Source organism: Dama dama, chromosome 5 (assembly GCF_033118175.1).
Source record: "Dama dama isolate Ldn47 chromosome 5, ASM3311817v1, whole genome shotgun sequence".
NCBI classification, from domain to species: Eukaryota; Metazoa; Chordata; class Mammalia; order Artiodactyla; family Cervidae; genus Dama; species Dama dama.
Genome location: NC_083685.1, coordinates 27,322,672 through 27,347,973, shown reverse-complemented (window position 1 = coordinate 27,347,973; position 25,302 = coordinate 27,322,672). Strand labels below are relative to the sequence as shown.

General features: G+C 60.1%; 1 protein-coding gene across 3 annotated transcripts; it reads right to left on the bottom strand.

Annotated features, from left to right (window-relative positions):
- Positions 1-1,104: 1,104 nt before the first annotated feature.
- On the bottom strand, positions 1,105-24,073 carry ULK1 (unc-51 like autophagy activating kinase 1). 3 transcript variants are annotated; one of them, XM_061142143.1, is made up of 28 exons: positions 23,754-24,073; positions 23,326-23,418; positions 23,202-23,243; positions 15,390-15,422; positions 15,050-15,086; positions 14,178-14,351; positions 14,028-14,101; positions 13,667-13,768; positions 12,572-12,630; positions 12,399-12,481; positions 11,904-11,954; positions 11,473-11,561; positions 10,470-10,623; positions 9,732-9,792; positions 9,435-9,524; positions 8,802-8,927; positions 8,237-8,385; positions 8,027-8,113; positions 6,988-7,256; positions 6,123-6,316; positions 5,726-5,835; positions 5,493-5,636; positions 4,873-5,063; positions 4,604-4,776; positions 4,399-4,517; positions 3,913-4,070; positions 2,918-3,053; positions 1,105-2,833 (listed from the first exon to the last, which is right to left on the bottom strand). In XM_061142143.1, the coding sequence occupies exons 1-28, from the start codon at positions 23,862-23,864 to the stop codon at positions 2,778-2,780; spliced, it is 3,165 nt and encodes a 1,054-aa protein (XP_060998126.1). In that variant the 5' UTR covers positions 23,865-24,073; the 3' UTR covers positions 1,105-2,777. The 3 variants fall into 3 exon arrangements, with proteins under 3 accessions (XP_060998126.1, XP_060998128.1, XP_060998129.1); XM_061142145.1 differs by lacking the exon at positions 8,027-8,113; XM_061142146.1 differs by lacking the exon at positions 9,435-9,524.
- Positions 24,074-25,302: the final 1,229 nt, after the last annotated feature.

The following is a 25,302-nucleotide window of genomic DNA, read 5'->3' as shown; positions in this document are numbered from 1 at the left end:
AAATGAGCCATCAAGCCATGAAAAGACATGAAGAAGCCACTCTGAGTAAACGACACACGGTATGATTCCAGCATTTTGGAAGAGGCAAAATTATGGAGACAGTGAAGGAACGGGGACTGACGTCGGTGGAATGAACACAGTGCAGATTTTTCAGGGCAGTGAAATGATACTGAAATGGTCCATCACTATACACGTGTCCAAACCCCCAGCATGTGCACCAAGAGTGAATCACAACATAAACCGTGGACTCTGGGTGATGATGTGTTGATGTCGGTTCAACAGTGGTAACAGATGAATCTCACCCATGCAAGTTATTAATGGGGCAGTGAAGGCGGCAGAAGGGGAGAGGGAGTAGTGTGTGCGAGCTCTCTGTACTTCTTGCACACTGTTTCTGTGAACCTAAAACTGCTATAAGAAATGAAGTCTATTAAACGTGACAACAAAATGCCATGGTTGTCTTAATCCTCTTTTGGCGTTTCTAACATACAGGGGAGCCCCACACAACGGAAGGGGCTGCCTCTCCACCAGCACGACCCTTCCTGTCTACAGAGAAGGGAGCACGCGCTCCAGGAAGCCAGACTGGAGCAGCCCTGCTGGGACCCGGCCTTTTGGGGCCCCACCTTCCACTTCCTCTTAATGCTACCTTTCCACGAACTTTCGTCTCACATTGCGGTTAGCCTCTTTGGTAACTTAATGAGTTATTTTTAATCTATTGAAACAATATGTAGTCTAAAAAATGCAAACCTTACCACTCAACAATAGAGAAACCATCCAATTCAAGGATGGGTAAGGAACTTAAAATAGAAAAGATCTAGAAATGGCTGACAAACCCGTGAGAAGACATTTGGAGTCACTAACCATCAGAGTAGTGCAAATCAACTCTCACACCCACACTAACGTGGAGCAGGGGCCCCTCCTGCACCGAGGGTGGGGATGGAAATGCTGTGGCTGCTGTTACGGTCCGGCAGCCAGTGAAGCCCCAGAAGACTGAGCTCCTCAGCCTTGACTTGAGCCTGATCCCCAAACTCCAGGTGATGCTGCAGGACATGGGGATGGGGGGACCGAGAAAGGAGGTGACAGAACAAGACAGTGACAAACCATCAGTAACAGCAGCTCAACAAATCCAGACGTTTATTTCCTTAAATTGATATTACACAATTTAACATAAAGGTGTGTGTGTGTGGGTGGGGGTCACACAAAACGTTTTTTAAGGTAGATCAAGAGGAGAGCTGTGTCATGGAGAACAGGACGGGCTGGCAGCACGCACCCTATGCCCTGGGAGGCTGGCAGCGAACAGAGCTGCGAGTGGCTACTCCCATGGCCCTGGCCTCCCAGTAGCCCTGATTCCAGCTGATCATAAAGCAATAAATACGAACACATTCTGCGTTGGAGGAGAAACTCAAGTCACTGGTGATGAGACAGAAACAGGTCCCAGGGCTGCTTGCTGCTTTTAGGTCCAAGCACACAGGCAAGATTTCAAGTATCACCAAGAGACAAACACATGAGGGTCTTCGCCTGGGCCTGGGGTGAGACCTCAAAGCTGTGGGTGATGAACTGGGGCCCCCTCTGCATCCTTGTGAACAGGTTTGAGAGGAGTTGGGCAGGGCTGGGCAGATCAGGGAAGGGCACCCTAGGGCCTGGAAGAGGGCTTTTCTGCCAACCCCCGAAATGTGCCCAGGACCTGGGTGTGTGGGGGATGACTTGATGTCAAAACCTACTGTGAAGGCTGGACTGGGAGGCTTTTGCACAAACACGGTCATCACCTGCCCACCATCTTCAGGCAGGAAGTGAGGGTGAGGGTAGGGCAGACAGCTAAGCGCAGACCACATGCGCCCAGCACCATCAGCCCCCCAGGTCTCGGCATCACTGCCGAGGCTGTCTCTGATCTGCTCCCACCCTTTCAAAACAAAACATCAACTCATATATGAGTTTTCTTAAAAAAAGAAAAAGAAGTAAAAGTAAGAGCTGCAGAAAATAAGACACGTTTCAGGAGGAAAATGTGAAAGACTGCAACGTCTGTGCTGGATTCTGGAAGCGCGGTGCTTCGTACTGTCCGTCCCTAAAAGAACATTTAAATAAGACGGCTGTCTCCCAAAGAGGGTCCCAGGTGGCGGGCACAGCACACGTGCTCGCGGGGCTGTTTACACACGTACATGTGAATACAGGTGTGCACACACACCTCGTAGTGCAACAGCCAGGACCGAGTGGCAGCCCTGGGTCCAGTCCGCCTGCATAAAGTGCTGGGTGATTCACAAAGCTGGGTGGTGGTCTCAGGGAAGGGCAGCGGAGGGAGCCAGGAAGATACACCTTTTCCCGGGTGGATCCGCTGGGCAGGCCTGGCGGCTTTGGCTTGAGTGGGCATCATGGTCTCAGGGTCTCCTGTTTTCAGCATGACAGCCCTGGGGTCTGGGTGGGGTTGGGGGATGCCCATGCATCCCCACCTGCCATCGAGGCAGCCGAGAGAGAAGTTCCGGTCGCTGGCTGGGCTAGGAGTTCTGCCCGTTAGCCAGGCCAGGGGACTGGCCTGTGCTGAGGTTCTGGGTGGGGCCCTCCACCGCCCTGAAGTCGACGGCCGAGGAGCCCAGGAGATGGAGACGTGGCTTGAGGCCTGGCTCTGGCCGCTGGGTGGGGAGCCGAAGTCCTTTCCGCAGCACCAGCGAGCAGTGTCAAGGCCACAGGCTTGTCTCTTTCAGCCTGGCCAGCACACTGCTCCCCGTCCCAGGGATCTGCAGAGAAGGTCCAGTCCTTTCGGCAGCACAGGCCAGGCCTCCAAGAGGTCAGGCACAGATGCCAGTCAGCAGGGCCGAGAGTCTCCGCTCAATGCACAGTTTGCCTGCAGTGAGGGAGGGAGAGAGGGTACCCAGTGAGCGGGTGCCCGGCTGCCCCCTCCCGCTCCCCTGGGCCCAGCAGCACTGACACTTCGCGATGTTCTCCACATCCGCCTGGTCCGTGAGAATCTGCTGCAGCCCCTCCATGAGCAGCAGGGCCTTGTGGTAGCGCTGGACACAGTCCTCCCGGCGGTGGAACATCTCGTCCAGGGCAGCCGACTGCACCTGCCGGGCGAGGGTGGAGGCTGGGTCTGGCTGCCCCCCAACAGGGAGGAGGACCCGGGGCTGCCTGCTTGCAGGCTGGAGGGCATGAGAGACGGGGCAGGGTGGTGCAGGTGCTGTCCAAGTCACGTGAGGCTGAAACAGATGCTTGCTCACCTCGGGCAGTCGGGGTTGCAGGTCAGACCCCAAGGGTGGCTAGCTCTGCCCCCAGGTCAGCACTGCGACCTGGGAGAGGGCTCCCTTGGACCTGATCCCACTCATTATTTTGGACCTGGTCCCAGTCATTATTAGTGCTGGCCAGCGATGGCATTACTTAGCAATGGTCACCCCAGGAGTTTGGGGATGAGAAGGCAGACTTTTCCCAAATGTTTATTCAAATGTTGCTTTTACTACAAGTGACTTTTTTTCAAAAATCAGAGATTGCCTTAGAAGCCACTCTTTTTGGAAAGCAACAGAGGCAGAGCACTGAGCAGGGCCCCTCCACGCCCCTAGCTGTCTTCATGCTGTGTCTTCTGAGCTGGACTGCCTGCACAGGTTTCTTCTACTGCAGAAGAAACCAACTCGCCTGTGAAGAGGCTTGAAAACCAGGTCCCCTGTTTTCTTGGTAAGAAAACTGTTTTAGAGACGGGTGCGGCCAAAGATACACTTGGACTACGGGGCTACACTGTGGGGCTGAAGCTCAGGTGAGCTCTGGGCTCCCGGCTGGGACTGGAGGGGCCTGTGTATCGCGGGTTGGCAGAGCAGACAGCATGGTGGAGCAATGCCCTCTGCAGTCTGGCAGAGCTGTGGCCATCAACCAGCCCTGCCCACTCCTTGGCCCGCTCTCCCAGCTCCTCCCCACACGGGGTCCCGCAGGTCCTACCGTCTGCACTGCATGGCTAAAGATGAGCTTCTCGGCAGTGACGCTCTGGATGCGGTCCAGGAGCCGCTGTTTGTCCAGGAAGAAGCGCTGCAGCCGCAGGCTCAGACTTTGGCAGGACACCACGCTGGTCTTGTACAGCTCATTCAGTTTCCGCACCACTGCAGGAGGGGACCTTGCAGCTCAGGCTGACCTCCGGAGTAGGGAGCAACTCACTCCATCCCCGGGGCAGCTTTCTGACCCCACCTCCTATGCATTCTGCCCCAGCAACACACACAGCGCCTTCCCACCCCCAGACACACAGGGTCCTGCCTCAGGGCCTTTGCACCTGGCCTTCTACCATCTCCCTGGCTGTTCGCCCACCTGGATGGGGCCTGCACCAGGTAACCTTAGAAAGGCCTCCCGCATCACTGTAGCCTCCCTGTCTTCCCCATGAGCTCACAGCCTCCTGCCCCGACCCTGCTGGGAGCCCGAGCCATCTGCACTCACCTTGCTTCACGGTGGACGATAGGCAGAGCTTGCCAGCCCGGATCTGGTCGATGGCGGTCTGCAGGCCCGAGGACAGGAGCTCGGCCACCTTCAGGTAGAGCACCAGCTGCTCTGCAAAACTGGAGGGCGGCCCAGATGTGTCAGGGTGCTGGGGGGCCCACAGCCCAGGCGGCCTCCCCGCTGGGCACCCGCTGGGCACACCCACCCCCACTCGCGGCTCAGCAGGCTGATCTGGTCGGCCACCACGCTCTCCTGCAGCTGGTCCTCAGGCCCCCCGGCCGCCTCGCTGGCGCTGCCCTTCAGGGCCGCGATCTCCAGGACGTGCTGGACGAAGACGAGCGTGAAGCGCAGGCTGTGCAAGATCTCCGTGTGCTCTTGCTGGGGAGACGGGGCGGCTGAGCGACGGACCTCGACAGCCCCGTGACCAGCCCTGCCCAGAGATCATGCCGGCCTCGCCCCGGCCCCCGCCCTCACCTCCATCAAAGTCTCCTCGGGGAGGTCGGGGGCCTCGAAGGTCACGGCCCCCTCCAGGTTGGCGGTGACAGGGTCGGCAAAGCTGCAGCAGTGGGGGGCGGGGACCTCGAGGGTGGCCTCGCTGTAGGCCCCGGGCGCCAGGTGGCGGGCGGAGGAGGAGCCGGCCGAGCTGAGGGAGCTGGAGGAACCCACTGTGGGGAGAGGGCTGGTGAGCAGGGGCTCCCACCACGGCTGCCCCTTCCCCATCCATCTTCTGCCACTCTGAGACACCAAGACTGGTCCCCACCACCTGGCTTCTCTCCCTCCAGGGAGCAGAGCCCACAGTGGCGGCCTCACCACTCCCGGGCCTCCGTCCACTGCAGGTGGGACCCTCGAGTTCAGAGGCTGGGGCTGCAGAGGCCTGTCTGCGTGACCTGTGCCCACCCAAGGCAGCTCTGAGCCCCAGACCCCTGACCCTACTGGGAGGACCCTCCCAAGGCCTCAGCATGGGGGTGGTGCCCCGGTGCCCAGGGTACCACCCCGGCTCCACAGGTGCCATCAGCCACCGCCCCTCCCGCTTCCTGAAGGAGGGCGTGGGCCACGGACTCACTGCAGCTTCGAGGCCACCAGACAGTCCTCACCTGAGAACATGGTGGTGCGGGGGCCCTGGGGTGGCGTGGTCCCGCTGGGGGGCGAGCCCACTGTGAACACTACGGGGGAAGGGCTGCTGGCGCCCCCAGCGCGAGCTCCTGGGTGCAGGTTCCCTCCGAAGCCAGCAGAGGGCGCTGGGGGAGTAAGAAGAGGCGCTCAGGTTCCTCCCGCCACGGGTCCCCCCACTTCCCAGAGAGCTGCCCACTGGCCCCCTCCGGCGCACCAATCTCCATGGGCTTCTCCTGCAGGCTGTCCGTGCTGCCTGAGTCGGGAGCCTGCGTCCCAAACGCAGCCTTAAGGAGCAGATCCGTGAGGCGGCCGGTGCTGAGGGACCTGCAGGGTGAAGGGTGGTGGAGAGGTGCCGTGAGCCGCCTCGGGGGTACCAGTCTACACACTTTCCAGGGCTGGCTCTCCACACCCCCCAGGCAGGGCCTGAGGAACCTCGCAGCCTGGTCAGCGTGTCCAGCCCTGCCCATCCCAGGCAGTTACTGTCACCCATTGAACAGATGTGCAAACTGAGGCTCAGAGGGGTGGTGGTGGAGGGAGTCAGGTGCAGGCAAACAGCAGGTAGGCCGGGCCTCAACTCCCCAGGCAGTGTTGGGGGAATCCTCAACACTCACCTTCCGAAAGGGCCCTTGGTGTCCTCGGTGGGCCGCAGGCCGGGGCCCAGCTGCTGCCCCTGGAAGGGCCCCGCCTCAGAGAGGTCGGGCAACGTCCGGTTCCGTGGCGGCGTCATGACCACACCTTGCCGGGCCAGGAGGGTCAGCAGGTTCTGGGAGCTGGGGGTCTTGGTGAACTCAAATGCGGGCACAGTCTAGGAGGGGCAGGGAAGGTGCTGAGAATGACATGCACGGTGACACTAACATCCTGACATGGTCAGCAGTGCTGGCCTGAATCTCCAAGGCCCCATGCCTCCACAAAGCCCCAACCCTCACTGACCCGGGTCTTCACAGCAAAGAAGTGGGACTTGTGTGTGGCTGACTCCGTCCTGTGCTGGAGCAAAGGCACACATGTAGACATGTACCACACCGGGCACACACGTGTGCATCTATGCCCTCACAGAGACACCATCAGGTGGCTGCAGGTCCTAGCCCCGTTTCACATACAGAAAAACTGAAGCCAGGGATGAATTAAATCATCTGCCCATGGCAGCAGGTTAGGTTCTCTGGTGCTCTGGACGCTGGACCAGGGTCAGGACACTTCCCATCAAGGGCCAAGAGATGTTTTGCCTTTGGGGGCCAGTCTTCATCGCGGGACTCCGCGTGTAAATGGGGAGATTTATGGAGTCAGCCACCAGTCGGTGCAAAATATCTGGGTGCAGAGGGCAGGCCCGGCTGTGCTGGAGCATGCAGGCCCGACCTCCGGCTTCTGGGGACCCTCATGTCCTGCGGGAATCCCACCAGGGAGAAAGCCCAGTGGCCCAGGCACGTGGGAGAGGTACAGCGTCACTCCCACCCATCCCCTGGAGGTCTGGGGCCCTGTTACCTTGGTGGGGGAGCCCAGGATAGGGGGCAGGGGGTTCCGCTGCAGGAAGTCGGGCAGCTTGGGAGAGCCGCGCAGGGGCCGGCAGGACTGAAGTCCGTGGGAGGGCTGGGGGGGGCTGGCCTGCGGGTGGCCGAACGCCACCCCCAGTGGGTCCGTGGGAGGCTTGGGCAGCTTGGGACGGACGACGTGCAGGTCGGACAGGTTGGGGGCGCTGTGCAGGCGGCAGCCCAGCCCGGTGGTGTGGGGAGAGTGCTCAGGCGCGGAGGAGCCTGGGAAGGGACAGGATGGGCCCAGTCACAGCCGTCCACAGACGCCAGGACCCGCCCACACCACCAGCCAATCGTGTATGGAGGTCCCCAGCCTGCTCAGGATCCTCTTTACCCTCAGTCACCCGAGCCTCACTGCACCCATGCTCCACTGTGTACCTTAGGAAACAGGCACAGAGACACTGAGACACCTGCCCAAGATCACACAGCATGACAGGAGTGGGGGCTGAATGTGAACCCCGAAGTCAGCCTCCATAACCTGAAGGCTGGAGCTTGTTAAACAGTCTTACGGAATTTCCTTTCTCTCTTCTACTCGTAAGAACTGATGATTAGGAGGGCTTCCCTGGTGGCTCAACGGTAAAGAATCTACCTGCCAAAGCAGGAGACCTGGGTTTGATCCCCAATCCGGGAAGATCCCACATGCCGTGGAGCAACTAAGCCTGTGCTCCACAATTAATCAGCCTGTGCTCTAGAGCCTAGGAATTGCGACTACTGAGCCTGTGTGCTGCAACAAAAGCCACCACAATGAGAAGCCTGCACAACTGCTCTCCACAACTAGAGAAAAGCCTGTACAGCACCATAAGACCCAGCATAGCCAAAAATAAAGACATAAAATTATAATTAAATAAATCTTAAAAAAAAAGATAGTTGTGGACAGGAAGACAACCACTGTTCTAAGCAATGACAGGTCAGCCTGGGGAGGTAAGCCCAGCTCCTCTGCCCCTCCCCAGCTCCACCCTCAAACCCATCAATCAGACTGGGGCTGCACCCACCTGGACGAGGGGACCTGCCACCCCGCATCTCAGATGCTTGAGGGGAAGGTGCCCCGCTCCAGCCTGGCCGCTCAGGGATGGTTCCGACTTGGGGGAAAGAGAAATTGCCAGGGTCAACATGGGATGGAGAGGGAGACCCTACCCTGCCCCAGGGTGGAGACACCCAGTCCCAGCTCAGAGGCTGGGTCTCCCAGCAGTATACAGGCTCACCCTGGGGAGACGGTGTGTATGGCCGGCCCCCGCCCAGGGACAGCTTCCTGGCCAGGGCGGCTCCGTGCTCAGCGTGGGACGGGGGTGATGGGCTGGCCCGTGCAAATCCCAAAGGACTGGTGCTGCCTGACCTGCGGATGGCGGAGGACCTGGGGACAAGCAGGTTTAAGGTGTGAGGTCCCCAGCCACGCTCGGCAAGGGCCACGAGCATGCCACGTGTCTGTCCCACTCCATTCAAATAATGGGCCTCGCCAGGAGCCAAAACCAGCTGGGGGTCCCCAGTCCCTGCCAGGGTGACTGCCAACTCAGAGGGGCCTCTGGGAATTAATTTAAAAATGTACCCCTCCCTACTTTCTTTTGGAACTTAACACAAATCACCATCACTTTTACAAACACAAGCAGCCACCATACAGCTCAAGAGCCAGAACGTCCACGAAGCAGGTGGCGGCACTGATAGTTACACAGTGCACAGCCTACACGACCGCGCTCGAGAGATGGCCCTGCACCACCCGAGTGGGGCTCCTGCCACAGACGAGCCTGGCCGGCGGGGGGCCCCGGCACTCACCGCGCTGTCTGGTACTGGGTGGGTGACTGCAGGTTCTGCTCTATGCGCTGGTAGTTCTGTATCTGCGTGGGGACTGGGATGGGGACAGAGGCCCCACACCTGCTGCTGCAGAACGTGCCGGTCCGGCTGTGGTGTGGGAGAGTCAGGGTCACTGCAGCCCAGGTACTGGGCTGAACCCCAGGCCCAATATCCCGGGGCAGAGGCCACTCCAGCCACCTGCTTCCCTGTCTCTGCACACGGCCACTACTGCTTCCAATGGGGGACTATCTGTTGGCACTCCCTCCCTGCTCCTCTGCACTCAGGTGGCTTCTGGTTGGGACCAGCCAGTAGGAAAGGGACAGAGGACAGTGAGTGAGCTGCTCCTGTGGGTTCTGGGCATCCCTGCCCCCCCTGGCCCTACAAGCTCAGGGAGCGGGGCTGATGACACTGGTCTCTGGCAGTTTGTACAGTCCCCGTGGGCCCCAGCCCCCACCTTGCATCCTTCCCACCACAAAACCTCCCTTCCGCTGGACCACCCATGAGGGGCCTGGCAGCCTGCCCAGCCTCTGGACATGACTGCTTCCTGCACGGCCCGGCTTGGCGCTGGCGTGCCGTGACGCCAAGGGGAGCCCAGGTGGCCCCTGCCCCACTCACCCTGAGGGGCTAAGGGAGCTGCCGCAGGGCGGCGAAGGAGACGGGGTCCGGCCGCGGCTGTCTAGGCCTGTGGAGGCTGCCAGCGAGCTCCTGGGGACAGAGCAACAGGCAGTCCCCACACTCAGGACAAATGGGCACACAGGCTCTGGCGTCACCCTCGGGACTCCATCCTGCACTGGGTACAGTGGACCTGGCCCTGCCCAAACTCTGACCCGGAGGGACGAAAGAGAACCTGAGAGCAGGCATTGCCCTCCCCCCAAAACAGGGTCAAGGGGCACGGGCCGGGGGGATGCTTACCCACTGCACATCAGGCTGTCCGGTGGCGGCTTGGCACCTGCTGCCTCAGCCACCAGGTCACCTGTGGACAGGAGATGGGTCAGGCTGGACCCGCACCTCCTCCTGGGGTGGTGGGGGCCATGCGGGGCCCAGCGCTCTCCTGTCCCTGCTCTGGCACTCACACTGCCACCTCCCTTTGCCTGTCTGGACTCAGGAGACCCTGGTACCTCCCCTGCCCACCAGCCTTGAGCCAACCTCAGGCCAGGTGTCCACACCTCCCAATCTGGGTCTGACTCCTCCTCCCGGATCTTCAGGTTCCCACCTTCCCTCCTGCTGCCCTCCTTGCGCTGCCCTCGGCTGGGTACCGGGCCCCTCCTCTGCATCAGAGCCAAGCTGACAGGCTCAGGGTGGCCCGCTGGACACCAGGGCTGGCTTCCACCCAGCCCCATCTCAGCAGTCTTGGTGGCCAGGGCCAGTGAGAGACGTGCCAGCATCTAGGGTCTGGAGAGGAACCGAGGACCCCAGGACAGAGCTTTGGAAGGGTTGCGGGGCAGAGGCTACAACTCAGATACAGATGGGTAGGTGCTCTGGATGCTCTAGACACTTCAGGGCGCAGGGCCTGTGCGTGGCCAAAGGCAGGACTCAGCTCTGACTCGATGACCAAGCTCATCTGGGGTGGGAGCTTCCGAGTCCCTTCTTAGGGGCGTGTCTGGCACGTCTGGAATGAGCCCCCTGCCCACCCCGTGGGGGGCCCCTCACCTGGAAACTGGGCCGGGACCATGACAAAGTCGTCGGTGTCGCAGGATGAGTCCTTGCTGCTGCCGCCTGAGTCCCGGGAGCCCTGCAGGAAGCCGGCGGCCTCGGCTGGGGAGGTCAGAGTCTTCTGGAGCTCCTGCTGCATCTCCCCCAAGGACTGGGGGTCAGAGGGGAGCCCGCTGAGACTCAGGCCCAGGGCCTGGGGGAAGCGGGGCTGCTGGGGACGAGGCCAGGGCTCTACGTGATCTTCTCCCCACTGGGTCACACCTGACCTGTGACTTCCCCACAAGGACAGTCATCTCATGGAGCTACCTGCACCCCCAGGGTGAGGAGGCGCTCACTCCCACAAGCTCCAGAGAGACCCCCTTTCAGGCGACCCTCCACTTCTCCCTCCGTCCTGTGAAGGGTTGTACAGCCTGGTGCACGGGGGACGTGTACAGGGGCAAAGCTGCCTGTGCGCTAGCCCTGCGCCACGCTCACAGACGGGGCATCAGAGAGGTGTTCTCTCCGCCACCAGTCCAGCCCTGGTCCCTGCCTAGCAGGACGGACGGATGGACAGGTGGAGGTTCAAGTCCCAGTGCCCCCAACCCTGTGCACAACCTCGGTAGACCTCTCCCCAGCCCTGTGCTGGGAACGTGGGCTGTAGGAATTGGGTCCCAGAACACAGGGACCCCTGCACACAATCCTGCCCGGGGCCCCTGTCCGTGTCCGCCCATGCACAATAAGGTCCAGAGCTGATGCAGCCCTGAACCCGCTGATGTCCATCAGGTCAGCCTCCGCGACATGAGTGGGGAGGAGGCCCTGAAAGGGGACTTCACCCACTTCTACCCACTCCACATCCACAAGCAGAATGTGTAAGTCTGGTGTTATCTGACCAGACAGCACTGCAGAAATAAATGTGGGGGTTGGGGTAGGACAGAAGCCCCGACAGGGTTCCTACAGCCGTCTATATGCCCCAAAGCCGAGGGGAGAGGAGCCCGTAGCCCCGACCCCACGCGTGACTCACCGGCGGGGAGGCCAGGTGTGAGGTGGAGCTGCTGCTGGAGCTGCTGCCAGACCCCGAGCTCGGGTACGAGGGCACGGGCACGGGCGGGGCTGGGGGAGGGTGTGGGCCAGCGCACGTCAGCACAGGATGCTCCCCGGGCCCTGCACACTCCCACCCCGCCCACGACAACCCCATGCCGAGGACAGAAGCTGGCCGGGGCCCCACCCCATCCCCAGAGGAAGCCAGGCAGAGGACCTGTACGAGGCCCCTGCCCCCACCTCCCCAATCCCGCTGCACCAAGTCAGCTGAGCTCGAGCCCCAGGGGCCCCTGGGGACTACAAGCTGGAGCAGTACTGGGGAGCTGGTACCCCCCCAACCTCCTGGGGTGGGGCTGGAAGAAGCCCATGGGGAGAAGGGAGGCACGGGCGTCCAAGGACCCTCAGGGAACTCACACTTCTTCACAGCAGCACTGGCATCAAGAAAGGGGTGATGGAAAAACTCATCTGCAGGAGAAAGGTTGGGCCAGGGCTCAGGAGGGTCCGACACCAGGGCTCCCAGGGTGAAGGCTGGGCCCCCACCATCCCTTCCCGTGGGCCTGAGCTCCAGCAGGCTCTGGCCCCTGTCCTGGCTGCCTCACGCCAGGCACAGAGGGAGACAGAGCCCCAGCTGGCAGCTCTTGAACACATCTGGCACCCCCAGTGTGGCCCAGGCCCGGCTCCACCCACCCTTCCGACAGTTCCCAGCAACGCTGCCTGTTGCACAAGTGGGGGTTTTTCTATCTGCGCAGCTGGGAAAGGAGCTGTGGGAACGGGGAAACCCACTCACTTGTGGTCACAGGGGCCCTGGAAGCTGGGGCTGCAGGATGAGGGGTGCAGGGCCAAGAGCTAGAAGGGCCCGTCCCCCAAGCCTGTCAGAAGGAGTAGAGGGGACGGGCGGCTGGCACTCACCGAAGTCCATGCGGTCTTTGTGGTTGCGCTGAAGCAGAGACAGGAGCAGCTGTCTCAGTGGGGCCGAGGTCTCCCGGGGGATGCTGGGGGCACAGAACACAGCGTTGACAGGGCAGTCTGGTCGAGGCAGAGAGGAAGCAGGCGGGGGTCTGCCGCCAGGGGGGGGCACTCACGTGGGGACCAGCGTCTTGTTCTTCTCGTAGAAGAGGCGGAGGTCCTGGGGACTGCTGGCCTGGAAAGCGGGGACAGGGGGTGAGGTGTGAGTGCCCGCTCCACATGGCCACTGCCCACTCTGAGCCTCTGACCCTGAAAAGGTCCGTGGTCCAGCACTGCTGGCCTGTCTGTCTAAACACTGAGGGCCCTCACATGCATCCAAGGAAGGGGCACCCCTTCTCCCCACTCAGTCTGTGGAATTGCGGGGACCCGCGCAAAGGCGGAGGCCAGGAGCACCCAGAGAAGGTTGCTGGGCCCACCTGCTGGAGATGACTTCTGGGTAACTGCTGTAACTGGTTGTTTGCTTCTTGAAATTGAAAAGTAGCCCATGCGCCAGCTCCAGAAGAGGGCCCCAGAGTAAGTTCGCTCCCCAAGAGGGCCCTGCCTCCCTTGATAACACATGGCTGACACATGCGTGTTCATTAATCATTCACTGAGCACTGCGATGTGCCAGGCACTGTTCCAGGCACGAGGGTACAACGTTCCCAAGGCCGGCATGCCAGCCAGGGACAGCCCTGTGCTTGCCCACACGGGGAAAACAGTAGGCGGGGGGAGGGAGAGGGGGGTGGAGGCTAGCCTAGGTCACTGGGCACAGAGGCTCTGGGGCAAGCTGGTGGCAAAGGAGAGCTGCCAGGTCAGGCCGTGGGGTCACTGCAGGATGCGTGTCCCTGTGGGGTGGGCTCAGATGCACGCGCCTCTGGGGTCCAGCACAGGACAGGCCACTGCCTTCCAAATGTAGGGTACACCCCAGAGCTTGGGGTCCTGGTATCAACGTCCTGGCTCACTCCGGCACTGGAATGGGTGGGAGGGAGGCCATGACACTTGGTTCAAACATACACATGGACACACACAGGAGTGCCCCAGAGCCAGTGAAGACTCCAGCCTTGGCTCTAAGCAGGATAGGGCCCTGAAGTGACTGCACAGTGGGAAGCTGGGTGACCACGTCATGCAAGTGGAGGGGAGGCTGCAGGACTGTAACGACCCACGACTATGGCAGGCTGCAGAGATGAGCATGCCCACACCTGCACCGGAGCCCTCTGCCCTGGGTCCCTCACCTGGAATGGCGCCTTCCCCGTCAGGCACTGGTACACGATGGTGCCGATGCTCCACAGGTCTGCCTTCCCGTCATAGTGCTGGGACATGATGACCTCTGGGGCCTCCGGGGTGTACAAGTTTGTGTGGTGAGCACGGACACTGAACTGTGCTGACCAAAGTCTGCCTCTAGCCAGGCATCAGCCAATCAGAACACATACCAGCCATGTGCCACCCAGTCAGAACAGACACCAGCCAAGTGTCAAACGCCACAGACATGGCGGGGAACAAATGGTACATCCATGTCACCTGCCACGCACTCCCGTGTGGATGGAGGCCCCCTTTGACAGGACAAGGCAGCAGGGGCTGGGGGTATCCACCTACCATGTACATGGGGGAGCCACAAAGTGTGGCTGCCATCATGTTGCTCTGCAGGTACCGGGCGAAACCGAAGTCGGCTGCAGGCAAGGAGAGATGTGTGAGGAGCGTGGCTGAGGCCCCTGGGCCCCCTGGGCCCCAGCCACCCCGCCTCACCAATCTTGACCCGGATGTTGTTGGGGTTGGCGCGGCGCCCGCCAGGGTTGGACAGTAGGATGTTCTGGGGCTTCAGGTCCCGGTGGATGATGCCCTTGCTGTGGAGGAGCCGCATGGCGCCCGCAATCTGCTGCAGGAAGAGCCGGATGGTGTCCTCGCTTAGTGTTCGCATGGCTGCAGGGAGACAGGGTTCAGGTGGATGCGGCTCACCCGGGCACCCAGAGTGAGGGGCCTCCTCCAGCTCCCCTGCAGTCTCTGAACCCATCCTTCACACCACCTGACCCTGAGCTGCTCCGGGGTCCCCTCCCCACCTGCCAGCTCCATGGTGTTGCCCAGCGCACCCTGCCCCTTCTCAGGTTAGGACCACTTCTCAGCAGCTCCCTCCACCTACTGCTCAAGGTAAACACCATGGCCAGCGGCTTCTTGACAAGCCCCAGGTCCAGCTTCAACCAGTGAAGGGCTGATCCAACAGGTGAGAGAGTAGCTCCCCACTTTTGCCAGGACCCTGGGGAGGCCGGCCCCCTGTGTATAGCCAGGGATCTCTGGAGTCCAGAGCGCTCAGGACAGGCCTGTATCCTGCGGAGTCACCAACCAGTGGCCATAGGGACACCCCGCAGGGCACCACATCCCAGCAGACTGAATGGAGCCCAGCTCAAGAGTGATCCTTCCAGACCAAGTCCGCCCTGCAAGGCCATCCCTCATGGTTTTGACATAGCATGTAACCCTAACAGGGCTTCAGTCCCCATTCCATCCTTCCCAGCAGGCGCCGCCACCATTAGGCCTAAGAGAGCTTGTTCACATCAGGCCACCTCTCACACTGGGTCAGGGTGAGCCCGAACGTGCAGCCCATCCAGCCATGGGTGTCCACTCACTGTGCAGGTAGTCGGCCAGATCCCCGCCGTTACAGTACTGCAAAAGACCAGCCGCATGTCTTGGTCAGCTGCCGGGGAGACCCCGCAGCCCAGCCCAGGTCTCCCCATCACCCAACCCCAGGACACCTGCTCCCTTGGCACTTGGGGCAGACGTGCCTTGCAACTCTCAAGGAGGTCAACAGGGACGCTCACCACCCCTTCAGCCCCTGCTGTGGCCGCTGGGCTGCTGGCTTGATAAGCCCACAGACATGAGGACAACTTCTAACCCCCTGATGACAAGGGGCCTGCGAACCAGGAGGGCCCAGTCTCCCAGTCCTCACAGCTGGCCGCCAGGACTCACCTCCATGACCAGGTAGACGGAATTGGCCATTTCCTGCAGGACACAGAAAAGGCAGTGAGAGGTGGCGGGGACATGCCCAGTCCCCCAGTCTGGCAACCATCTGGGAAGCCTGGCTTAGCCCCAGGGTGACCTGGGCGCCCGGCCTCTGCAGCTGCCCTCAACACACCGCCTGGCCTCAGGCAGTGGCTCCAGGGGTCACGCCAGGGCTCAGCCAGTTAGTTGGTTAGTGACCAGGACATAAGGACATCTGAGGGCCAAGTGAGCTTGAGTGACAGGAGGAGGAGCCATTCATATCACTCTGTTTGTCTAGGCTGGGAAAGGGGCTGAGGTCCCAGGAGAGATGTCAGGGCTGGAGTGACAACCCCACCTTCCAGGGAGGGCTCCCAGCAACCCCAGAACTCCAACAGGGTCAGGGTCAGCTCCAGCCCTGAGGTCCTGACCAGACTTCCCGTCCTATTGAGTGGAGAGTTGTGGCCAAGTAGACCCACCTGGTGGGGGATTCAGGCCTGCAAAAACAACACAACTGGGGTACGAGGGCCTTGTCTCTTGGGCCAAGGCAACCTCTCCTGCATTCAGACTCAAAGATGCCAAAAGGATTACAGGTCAATGCTGCCAGCCCACTGCTGGCCAGGAGCACCAGGCCAGCTTCCAGCTCAGCCCTTGGCCACCCATGGCCTCGAAGAGATACTAGCATCCTTGGCTTGGTCCACAGCTGCAGGACTGAGGGGCCCGTTGCCTGGGCTAGTGCGGAACCCCCACCAGTATCCCTACGGGAGGTGCCCTTGAGATCCCAGGTCACTGATGAGGAAACAGGCTGCAGAAGCCAAGTCAACCAGGCAGGTGTGAACCTAACCTCTCTGCTCTCCTGCAGACCATCCCCTCCAATCTTCTCCAGGTGGGGTTTTCCCTAACTGTGGGGACTCTGCCAGTCAGGACAAGGTCCCCAAGCCCCTTCAGCACCAGTACATTGCAGGGTCTTAGAAACCAGGAAGAGCCCCGCCCCCATACCCGCCCCCCCCCCCAAATCACCAAGTCCTCATTCCCTCCCAGCACGTTACTCCCAGAAACTCCAACTTCTAACCCACCCCCACGCAAGGGGGCAAGTGTGTGAGTTGGCCCTGTAGCCCTCAAGGCAAGGCTCTCCCAAGGTGGAGGTGGCTGCAGGAGGGACATTTCTCAGTGATCTCCGGGGGAGGGCACACAAGGCCCAGATAGACTTGACCCCTCAGCAGCGGGCCACCGCCTTCCACCCCTACTCAGGTCCCAGACATGTCCCCATTCCACCCAGCAGGACGGAAGACCCTGACTCAGTCACCCTGCCCCCAGGAGGTCGGTTCCGGGCTCAGATCCACACCAATAGGGACATAATGCCACGAGCGACACCCCCTGTGTAACTGTCAGTGCCTTGTAATAAGACAACCCCTCCACTCCGCCTCCAGTGCTCTACCAACAGAGGGTCTGTGGGTCTGGGGTGGAGATACCCCAGGGAGCAGGGATGAGGTCAACACAGAAACCTCTTGGTGCTGGTTGGGGCCTGGATCAAGCCCATTTCCACACGTCCCCACCCTGCCTCCCCAGGCTGGTTACTCTCTGCGTCCCAGCAGGCATGCAAGAAGCCTCTAAAGTGCCCAGCTGGGGCTCCTCAGGAGAGGGGCAGGCTCTGTCCACAGAAGTCCACAGGGGCCCTGCCCCTCCCCCCAGGAGTGAGAGCGTGGGAGCTGCCTACAGGCCCCGCCCTCCCAGGCCAGCTGTGGGCAGAGATAACTCAGGGTAGGGGCAGGAGGGAGTCCCAAGAGGTCACACAGGGACTGGTTGGGGGGGCCCAGGCCAGGGGGGAAGGCACACAGGGAGACGGGGGACAGAAAGAGGGAGATCACGACAGAGGAAGGCACATGGAGGCTCAGGAGCAGAGCTGGAGGCTCCCAGCAGAGGACCCAGCAGAGGGCGGAGGGAGGTGCCAAAGATAAGGACCCAGAAATAACCCCGGAGATCGGAACACCCACTCCCCGTGACACCCAGGCCACCTGCTCCCTCACCTGCTGTCACCCTGACCACGGCCACCTCTGCGGACGTGCTGAGCAGGCTCCCAAACTCACTCACCAGGGAGCACCCTTGTCTCCAGTGGCCCAGAGGCTCGGCCCCTCACCTGGGCCGTGCAGCCAGAGGGGCAGCAGAGTGGGTACTCAGGGCCCCTGCTCCCCAGAAAAGCCCCCAACTCACCCACCAAGCCAGGGACTGATTGACAAGGACAGGAGACAGATGCAGCATCCATGCCCACGGGGTGTCTGTCCCCAGAGAGTCACCCAGGCCTGGCAGGAACGATGCCACCACCATGCCTGCTTGGGGATGAGGGGCCGCCGGCTGGGAGATGCACTCCACACTGCCCGTCATCCCCCAAATCTGGGTGCACCCACACCTCATGATCACCTCCTCACCAGGATGTCCCTGTGGCCTCAGTGACAACATGCTTTTGCACCCAGGAATCCACGGGACCCCCATTCCCACCATACCTACTCCAGCCAGGGAGCTTCCAAATGCAAGCCAGACGCACTCCCTCCCGAGGTGCCAGCCCACAGGGCCCGTTGCCCTGTGGCTCCTAGGCCTGGGGCCCACCCCATACCCCACAGGTCCTACTGGGCATAGAGGGTCAAGGCTGGGGGGCGGAGGGAGTCACACCCACCAAACCTCACCACGTGGGATTCAAGCCTAGCGTCAGAGGGCCCCTTAGGCCAGGGCCTGTCTCCCTGCCAGTGGCATCAGCTTGTAAGGCACTAAACCAGCTGGCTGGCACAAGCCTTGGCCATTCCCTGAGGAGGTCAGGAAACGTGCCCAAGGTCCTGCCACCCCCCATGCCAACCCCAGGCCAGGTCCAACGACAAAGAGCCCCAACGACAGGGCTTGCAGGACCCCCAGTGGAACACTTTCCCAAGGAGGCTGCATGCCCAGGCCCTCCTGCCACCTGGGGCCTTGCTGGGTGACCCCCACCACCCACCCATCCCTGAAGAATATGACTCTCTGGGCCCCTTGGGAGAAGAGAGGTTAGCGCGGCCTCAAGGGCACAGCTGGTCAGCCCCTGGCAGGCTGCTGCCCACCCAGAGCCTGAAAAGGTTCTGCCTTGGCCTGCCTCCTCATAAGCTAAATTTGGTCTTCACAAACTCCCCCAGGGAGTGGGGACCAAGTGGGCTCTAGAGGGCAGGCCTCCTCCTTAGAGGTCAGTCCAGACTCAGTCTAGACTCCTGACTGCCTCCTGGGGCTGCAGTGATCGCCGGAGCGAGAGAAGGTAGGCAGATGAGCATGACCAGCCATATTCTTGTCCTCAGGGGTCCGTTACGTCATTAATACAAGAATACCCACACGACTGAGGCGCTGGCCCCCCAGACCCCCGGGTCCTGCAGGGAGCACACCAGGGCCCCCACCTCTATCACGCCAGTCACCCCCAGCGCAACCTGAGGACTGGGCAGGTCCCAGTGATGTCCTCCTATTTGAGGGCAGAGAGATCCTGCAATTCTGCTTCTCACACAACTGGTGAGGGAGGGGAAGTGCTGGGTACTGGAGTCCTGACCACCCCACCGTGTGGCACCCAAGGCAGGGGGTGGTGAGCCCCGACCTGTGCGCCTGAGGTGAATGGGCAAGGCCCCCAAGGCAGGATGACACAAACCCTCTCGGTCTCTCAGCGGTGTGCCCACAGGCCCTGGGGACGGGGCTGGCCTGGGTGTCAGGGCCAGGTGTCCTGGGCAGCCTGGCACGGGCGCCCAGGCACGTAGGAGGCTGCCCCGCCACAGGGTGCTAAGGTGCTTTGCTTAATAGGATCCGAGCTCCCAGGCTGGGCCGAGCCCACTCTGTCTGGTGATCCTGGGCTGGGCCTGGTGGGCAGGTGGGTGGGCGGGCACTGACCTAGTTACCTCCTGGGGAGTGGGCTGTCTTGGCTTCCAACAAGGTGGCAAAAGCCACAGCCAGCGCCAGAACCCGGCCGCCCACGGGAGCAAGGCTGCTCCCTGCCCCCAGGCTGGGCTCTCCTGGACAGCGCCCAGACAGGAAGGGATGCCCGGCCCCACCCTGAGGAGGAAGGCCCACCCTCCGTCCTCAGGGAGCCTCCTTCAGCTTCCATTGTGTGCCTGCGGCTCCTGGGAGGGGGGAAGGGGAGGCCGGCTGCTCTCTCCAGCCCCCTTCTTCCCGCATGCCGGGCCTGCCCCGGGTTCGGGAAAAGCAGGGACACTTCCAGAACGGAAAACACGGAATCTACACGGTTCTCCCTGGGACGGCCAAGTCCACCCACTACTGAGCCGGGGCTCTGAAAAAAGCAAGGCCAAGGGCTGGCACTGTCCTCAAAGTTCCAACAGGGAGGCAGACCACCTCCCCTCCCCCCCCACCCCCGACGAGGTGTCCACCAGCCCAAAGTCACAAGAGGCTGGCTCTGTCGGCCAGGCTGGCAAGAGTGAGTCATCCAGCTGTGGGAACCAGCCAGACGGCGTGCCGGCCTCAGGAAGGCCCTCCTCCCAGGGCACGCTGGGCAGGGCTGGTCCCCAGATTCCGGGGATGGTTGCTCTTTCCAGAAAGAGCACATCTGGACACCACACAGCAGGCTAGGGTAAGACTGAGGGCCCAACCTCTACCCCTCAAGGAAAGGCCAGGGCTCCAGGTGCCTCCCCACAAGTCTGCAGGCCTCAGGACAGAGCACCACCCCCATCCCCCACCCTACCCCCCACCCCAGCCAGGTGCCTACCTAACACCCACCCACATCAGCCTGGCCTGACAACAGTCACTATTCCATATGGCCCCAAAACAAAAACCACCTCAACAGACGAGAGGCGACCTGAGGGGGAATATTTGTAAACTATCACAGAAGGGCTTTCCTTAATATATAGAGAGTTTCTACAAATCAATGATATTTATATAGCTCTTATTAAGTATCAAGTACAGGTCTAAACAGGCTTCCCAGGTAGTACTGGTGGTAAAGAACCCGCCTGCCAGCATAGGAGACACAAGAGACTCGGGTTCGATCCCTGGGTTGCTAAGATCCCAAGGAGGAGGGCATGACAACCCACTCCAGTATTCTTGCCTGGAGAATCCCATGACAGAGAAGCCTGGCAGCCTACAGTCCACAGGGTTGCAAAGAGTCACAACTGGAAGCGACTTAGCATGAACAGGTCTAAGCACTTGATATATATACAGACTCAAGCTGTCATCACAACCACCCTACGACACAGGTGTACTGTTAAAATCTCCAATTTTCTGGGAAACAGAGGCACCAGGAGGCTGAGTGATTTGCCCAAGGTCACACAGGTAAGTAAATGGGGGAGCTGGGCCCAGAAAGGCAGTATGGCACAGGGTCCATGCCATCCACCACCATGCTGTCCAGCTTTGGGAATCAGAAGACCTACTGGAATACATCCCTGGGCAGGAGACATTCCTAGTGTTCATGCGCACAAGGAGAGATGCTGAGCCTCACTCAAAAGTGAGAAACAAAACCATATGAGATGCCATCTTCCACCACTCAGAGAGGCCAAGATGAAACTCTGATAACAGATCTCCTGGCAAGGATGTGGGGAGACAGGCCCTCTCACAGGCAGCACTGCTGTTTCCACAGTCCATCCTCAATGGACCACAATCTGGCAACTATTCCCAACTAAAATACGCATCCTCTTACTTCTAGGAATCCACCCTGCACATACACATGGCAAAGGTGAATCAAGGAGAGTCACCACCACACTGCTGACATGTCAGAATCCCAGAATAACCCCATGTTCCATCAGCGGCGGACTGGTGAGGTCAACTATGGAATATGGGCCCATGAACGCCCCATAGCTGCAAATAACACCTACAGTCACAATCATTAACAACACTAAGACACACAGGGCTTACTAGCACACCAGTTTCAACCAAACAACTCCAGACTCTGTTTTACAGAGAAAGAGATGGAGGCACAGAGAAATTAAGATACTTGTCCAAGGGCACACAGCTAGTTTAAGTGGCAGAACCAGGACTGGAACTAGGTCACCTAGCTTCAGAGCCTGGGCTCTGAAATCTTGCAGAAGAAATGGGGGATAATTTTCCTGGGAGGAGAGGGGGTGTCATTTCTCACCTTGGGACTGAGACAGTTAATATGGAGTGACACAGACTTTCTCCAAGACTTAAGCAAAAATACCATAGTAGAACAGTGGATGGTGTGGCAGCAAAAAGGTGCGTGAGGATGTGTCTTGACCCCAGTGATGTGTCTCCCACTCTGGGGGAGATGGGGCTCATTGGTACAGGGGTGGTAGAGTCACCTTTTTCCACACCCCCTTCGTACTGCTTCTTCATTTTTGTTTTTTAAGTCAAAACATTAATTGTTTTTTAAAGCCATGATTTCCCGGGTCCCATGGGTGTCTCAATGGAGAAGGTAACAACAACCCACTTCAGTATTCTTGCCTGGGAAATCCCAAGGACATAGGAACCTGGCGGGCTACAGTCCATATGATCACAAGAGTCGGATATGACTTAGCAACTAAACAAAGCATGTCTCAGACTGGTGTCGCAGGACTTGGGAAGCCACCTTACACTCTGAGGGCTGACAGCACAGAGCCCCAGGTGAGCAGCCTGGAAAGGAGAGGCTGGCTGGCCCCTAAGCACTTCCTCCGCACAGGGGAAGCCACAGCATTGCCAGCCCTGGAGGAAGTAGCACTGCCCACAACCAGGTGTGTGGCCCAGCCAGGATGGGAAGGGAGAGACGCGTGTATGTGTGTGCGTGTGGAGCGGGGGTGGGTCGGGAAGAGTGGGAGAGGAAAAAGAGGAGGAGGAGACAGTAGGCCGCCCTCTTAGCCCCAGGACACAGCTTCCAGGCACTCGCTCTCCTGTCACACTGGACGTGAGCCCTCCCCAAGTCACCTCATGTCATGCCACAGCACCCAAGGCCACAGCCCAGCTCTGAAGAGGGAGGGAGAGGACAGGGCAGGAGGGAGGAGGCCACCAAAACACAGTCGGGCTGGGAACTTCCCCTCAGCCAGGGGCTGGTCCCGTGGCCTCAGTAAACAGGTTTCAAAACCATTAGTCAGCACTTTGGCCCTCAGATTTGCTGCCTCAGGTTCCTCGGTCCCAAACTGGGTCTCCAGGGTCTCAGACCCGGGCCAAGGCTGGGCCCCACCGCCAGGCCCATAGGCCAGGGGCACTGGGGGAAGCTCGCCTCGGCTTTCTGGGCCAGCTAGGCCTGGGGTCGCCTCATCAGCTGGGTGCCTGCCTCCCTCCTGCCTCCGGCCTGGGTGGCTGGCCCCAACTGCCAGCAAGAAGGAATCTCCCTTGGCTCCTCCCCTCCCCCAGTCTGACGCAGGGAGACACTGGCCAATGCCAGGCCACTGGAGTAATGTCAACAAACAATCGGGCGGCCCAGACAGGTGGTCCAGGCCGGCAGGATAGCCCTGGGCCTGGGCTGGGGACAGGATTCACCTTCGGGACCACTGGGTCAGACACTTCCGGAGGGTTACACAGTAGCCAGACTTCCCTCGGTGGAAAAGTGCTGGTGCCCGTGGCAGTTCAGGGGCCAGGGAGGGCGGGAGCTCTCCTAACATGCCCAGAGGAAGCTCAGACCCAACAACAGGGCTGAAGGTGGGGTCTCCAAGGTCCCATCAGGCCTCCAACACCCATCCACACATGGGGGTGCCCAGCTCCTTTCTCCAACACAAGATGCTGGCCCAGAACAATCTACTCCTGAGAGGGTCTCCAGCAGTTAGCTGGCCTGGGAACGGAGTCACCAGGGCCCGAGGCTGCGCTGGGGCCAGCCTGGGGGGGGTGGGGGGGAACACACACACCCCCCCCCCCCACCACAACCCCAAGCCTTACCTGAAAGTCGTACAAAGCCACGATGTTTTCATGTTTCAATTCCTAGGACAGAAAGCCAAGTTTCCGGTGAGTGAGGTGGACTCACCCACCACCCTCGCCCCTCCGGCTTCTGGTGTCGGCTCACCTTGAGGATCTTTATTTCCTTCCCTAGGAGAGTCTGAGACTTGGCGAGATTCTTCTTATTAATGCACTTGACCGCGACCTCCAGGTCGTGTTTCTGAAAACCAAGCGTGGGTATCCCTCAAATGCCGAGAACCTGGCAACCCCTTGAAGGCCTTGCCCAAGCCAGGTAAGCACCTGGTAGGTCCCTGGAGACTCCGGTCAGGAGTCTATGAGAGGGATACGGTCCCCGGGCTGTAGGGTGGAGATGAGGGAACGCCTGGCTATGTACATGTGGGGTCCCCGGCGGGATGAGGGGGTCTCTGGGATGTGGAGGTGGGGACGGGGGGTGCCCGGCGGTAGGGATAAGGGGGTCCCTGGAGCTGAAGGTGGGGGGACCGGGGCGCGGGGCCGCCCTCTGCAGGGCTCTGCCCGGGCTCGTCTGACCCTCACCTCGCGGTGGCGCCCCTTGAAGACCACGGCGAAAGCGCCGTGCCCAATCAGGTCCTTGCGCGAGAACTCGAACTTGCCCACGGCCTCCAGGCCGCCGCGGCCGGGCTCCATGGCGCGGGCCGGGCCAGGCAGGCCGGGGCTCAGGCGACGGCACACACCGGGGGCGGTAAGCAGGGGGCGCACCCCATCGGGCAGCCCGGGATGCGGACGCGATTCGACTCCAACCCGGTCCTGACCCGGGATGAGACCCTAGCTTTGGATCCGACTCGGGCTCCGGCGGGCAAACAAAAGAGCCGCTGCCGCCGGGGCCCGGAGCCTGAGACGCCCGCGCAAGCGCATAGCGCGCCGGGTGGGGCGGAGCCTGGGGGCGGGTCTGTCCAGGAAGGGGCGGGGACTGATGCGTGTCTGGCCTGGGAGGGGCGGGACCTGGCCGGTGGCCGCGCTTAGTAGGTGGTGGAGCCGGTTGTGGGGCGGGGCTATAGTGGGCGGGTCCTATTAGGGGCGGGACCTATCGAATGGTTAGGCGGGGACAGTAACAGGCCCTCCTCTTTGGGAATGGCATGGGAGCTACAAGCTTGGGCATAGGCCAAGATTGGTCCTCCAGCCAGTTCTCCTCCAGCAGCCTTGCGCTACGTCCTTTGTCTGTACACCCGAGCGGTGCACATTTGCCATAGTCGCCATTAATACCTGGGACGTGTTCTGCGTACCCCAGGGCTGGGGATTGGATAGAATAAATTCTTCGAAAAACAACTACTGCATTGCAGGTTAAACATTTAAAATTGTGCTCAATAGTTACAAACTTTTCCCCCAAACTGCAACAAACTGAAGAAATAGCCCAGAAGTCCTAAAGGTTAGGTCAATCCTGGTGCATCTTTTCTACGGAGTAATACACAGCAGATTCTTAAAGGCAGAGGTGGTCAGATAAAAAGTGCTCCAGGACTTCCCTGGTGGTTCAGTGGTTAAGACTCTACCCTTCCGCTACAGGGGTTTAAATCCCTGCTTGGGGAAGATTCCACATGCCATGGATCTTGGCCCAAAAAAGTGCTCCAAAGTATATAATTCAATGAAAGCAAGATTTCAAACAATGAACTGGTCACTGTCATTTTAGAAAGTCACTGGAGAAGGAGATGTGTATACAATACCTACAAATGTATACATATATTCGAATACATATATAGAGGGCTTTCCAGGTGGGACAATGGGAAAGTATCCGCCTGCCAAAGCAGGAGATGAAAGAGAAGCAAGTTCCATCTCTTGGTCGGGAGATCCCCTGGAAATGGCTACCTGCTCCAATATTTTTGCCTGGAAAACTCCTTGGCCAGAGGAGCCTGACGGGCTATACTCCATGGGGTTGCAAAGAGTCAGACATGAAAGCAACTGAGCACACACAGGTATAGGGTACTTAGTACTATATGTATGTATTAACAGTACATTGTATAATTTATAACAGCTAACTATTGCTTACCATTTGCCAAGCTATTGTCTTTTTATATATTAATACATTTTTCTTCACAGTGATTCCATGAGGTACTTACTATTAAATCCCTGT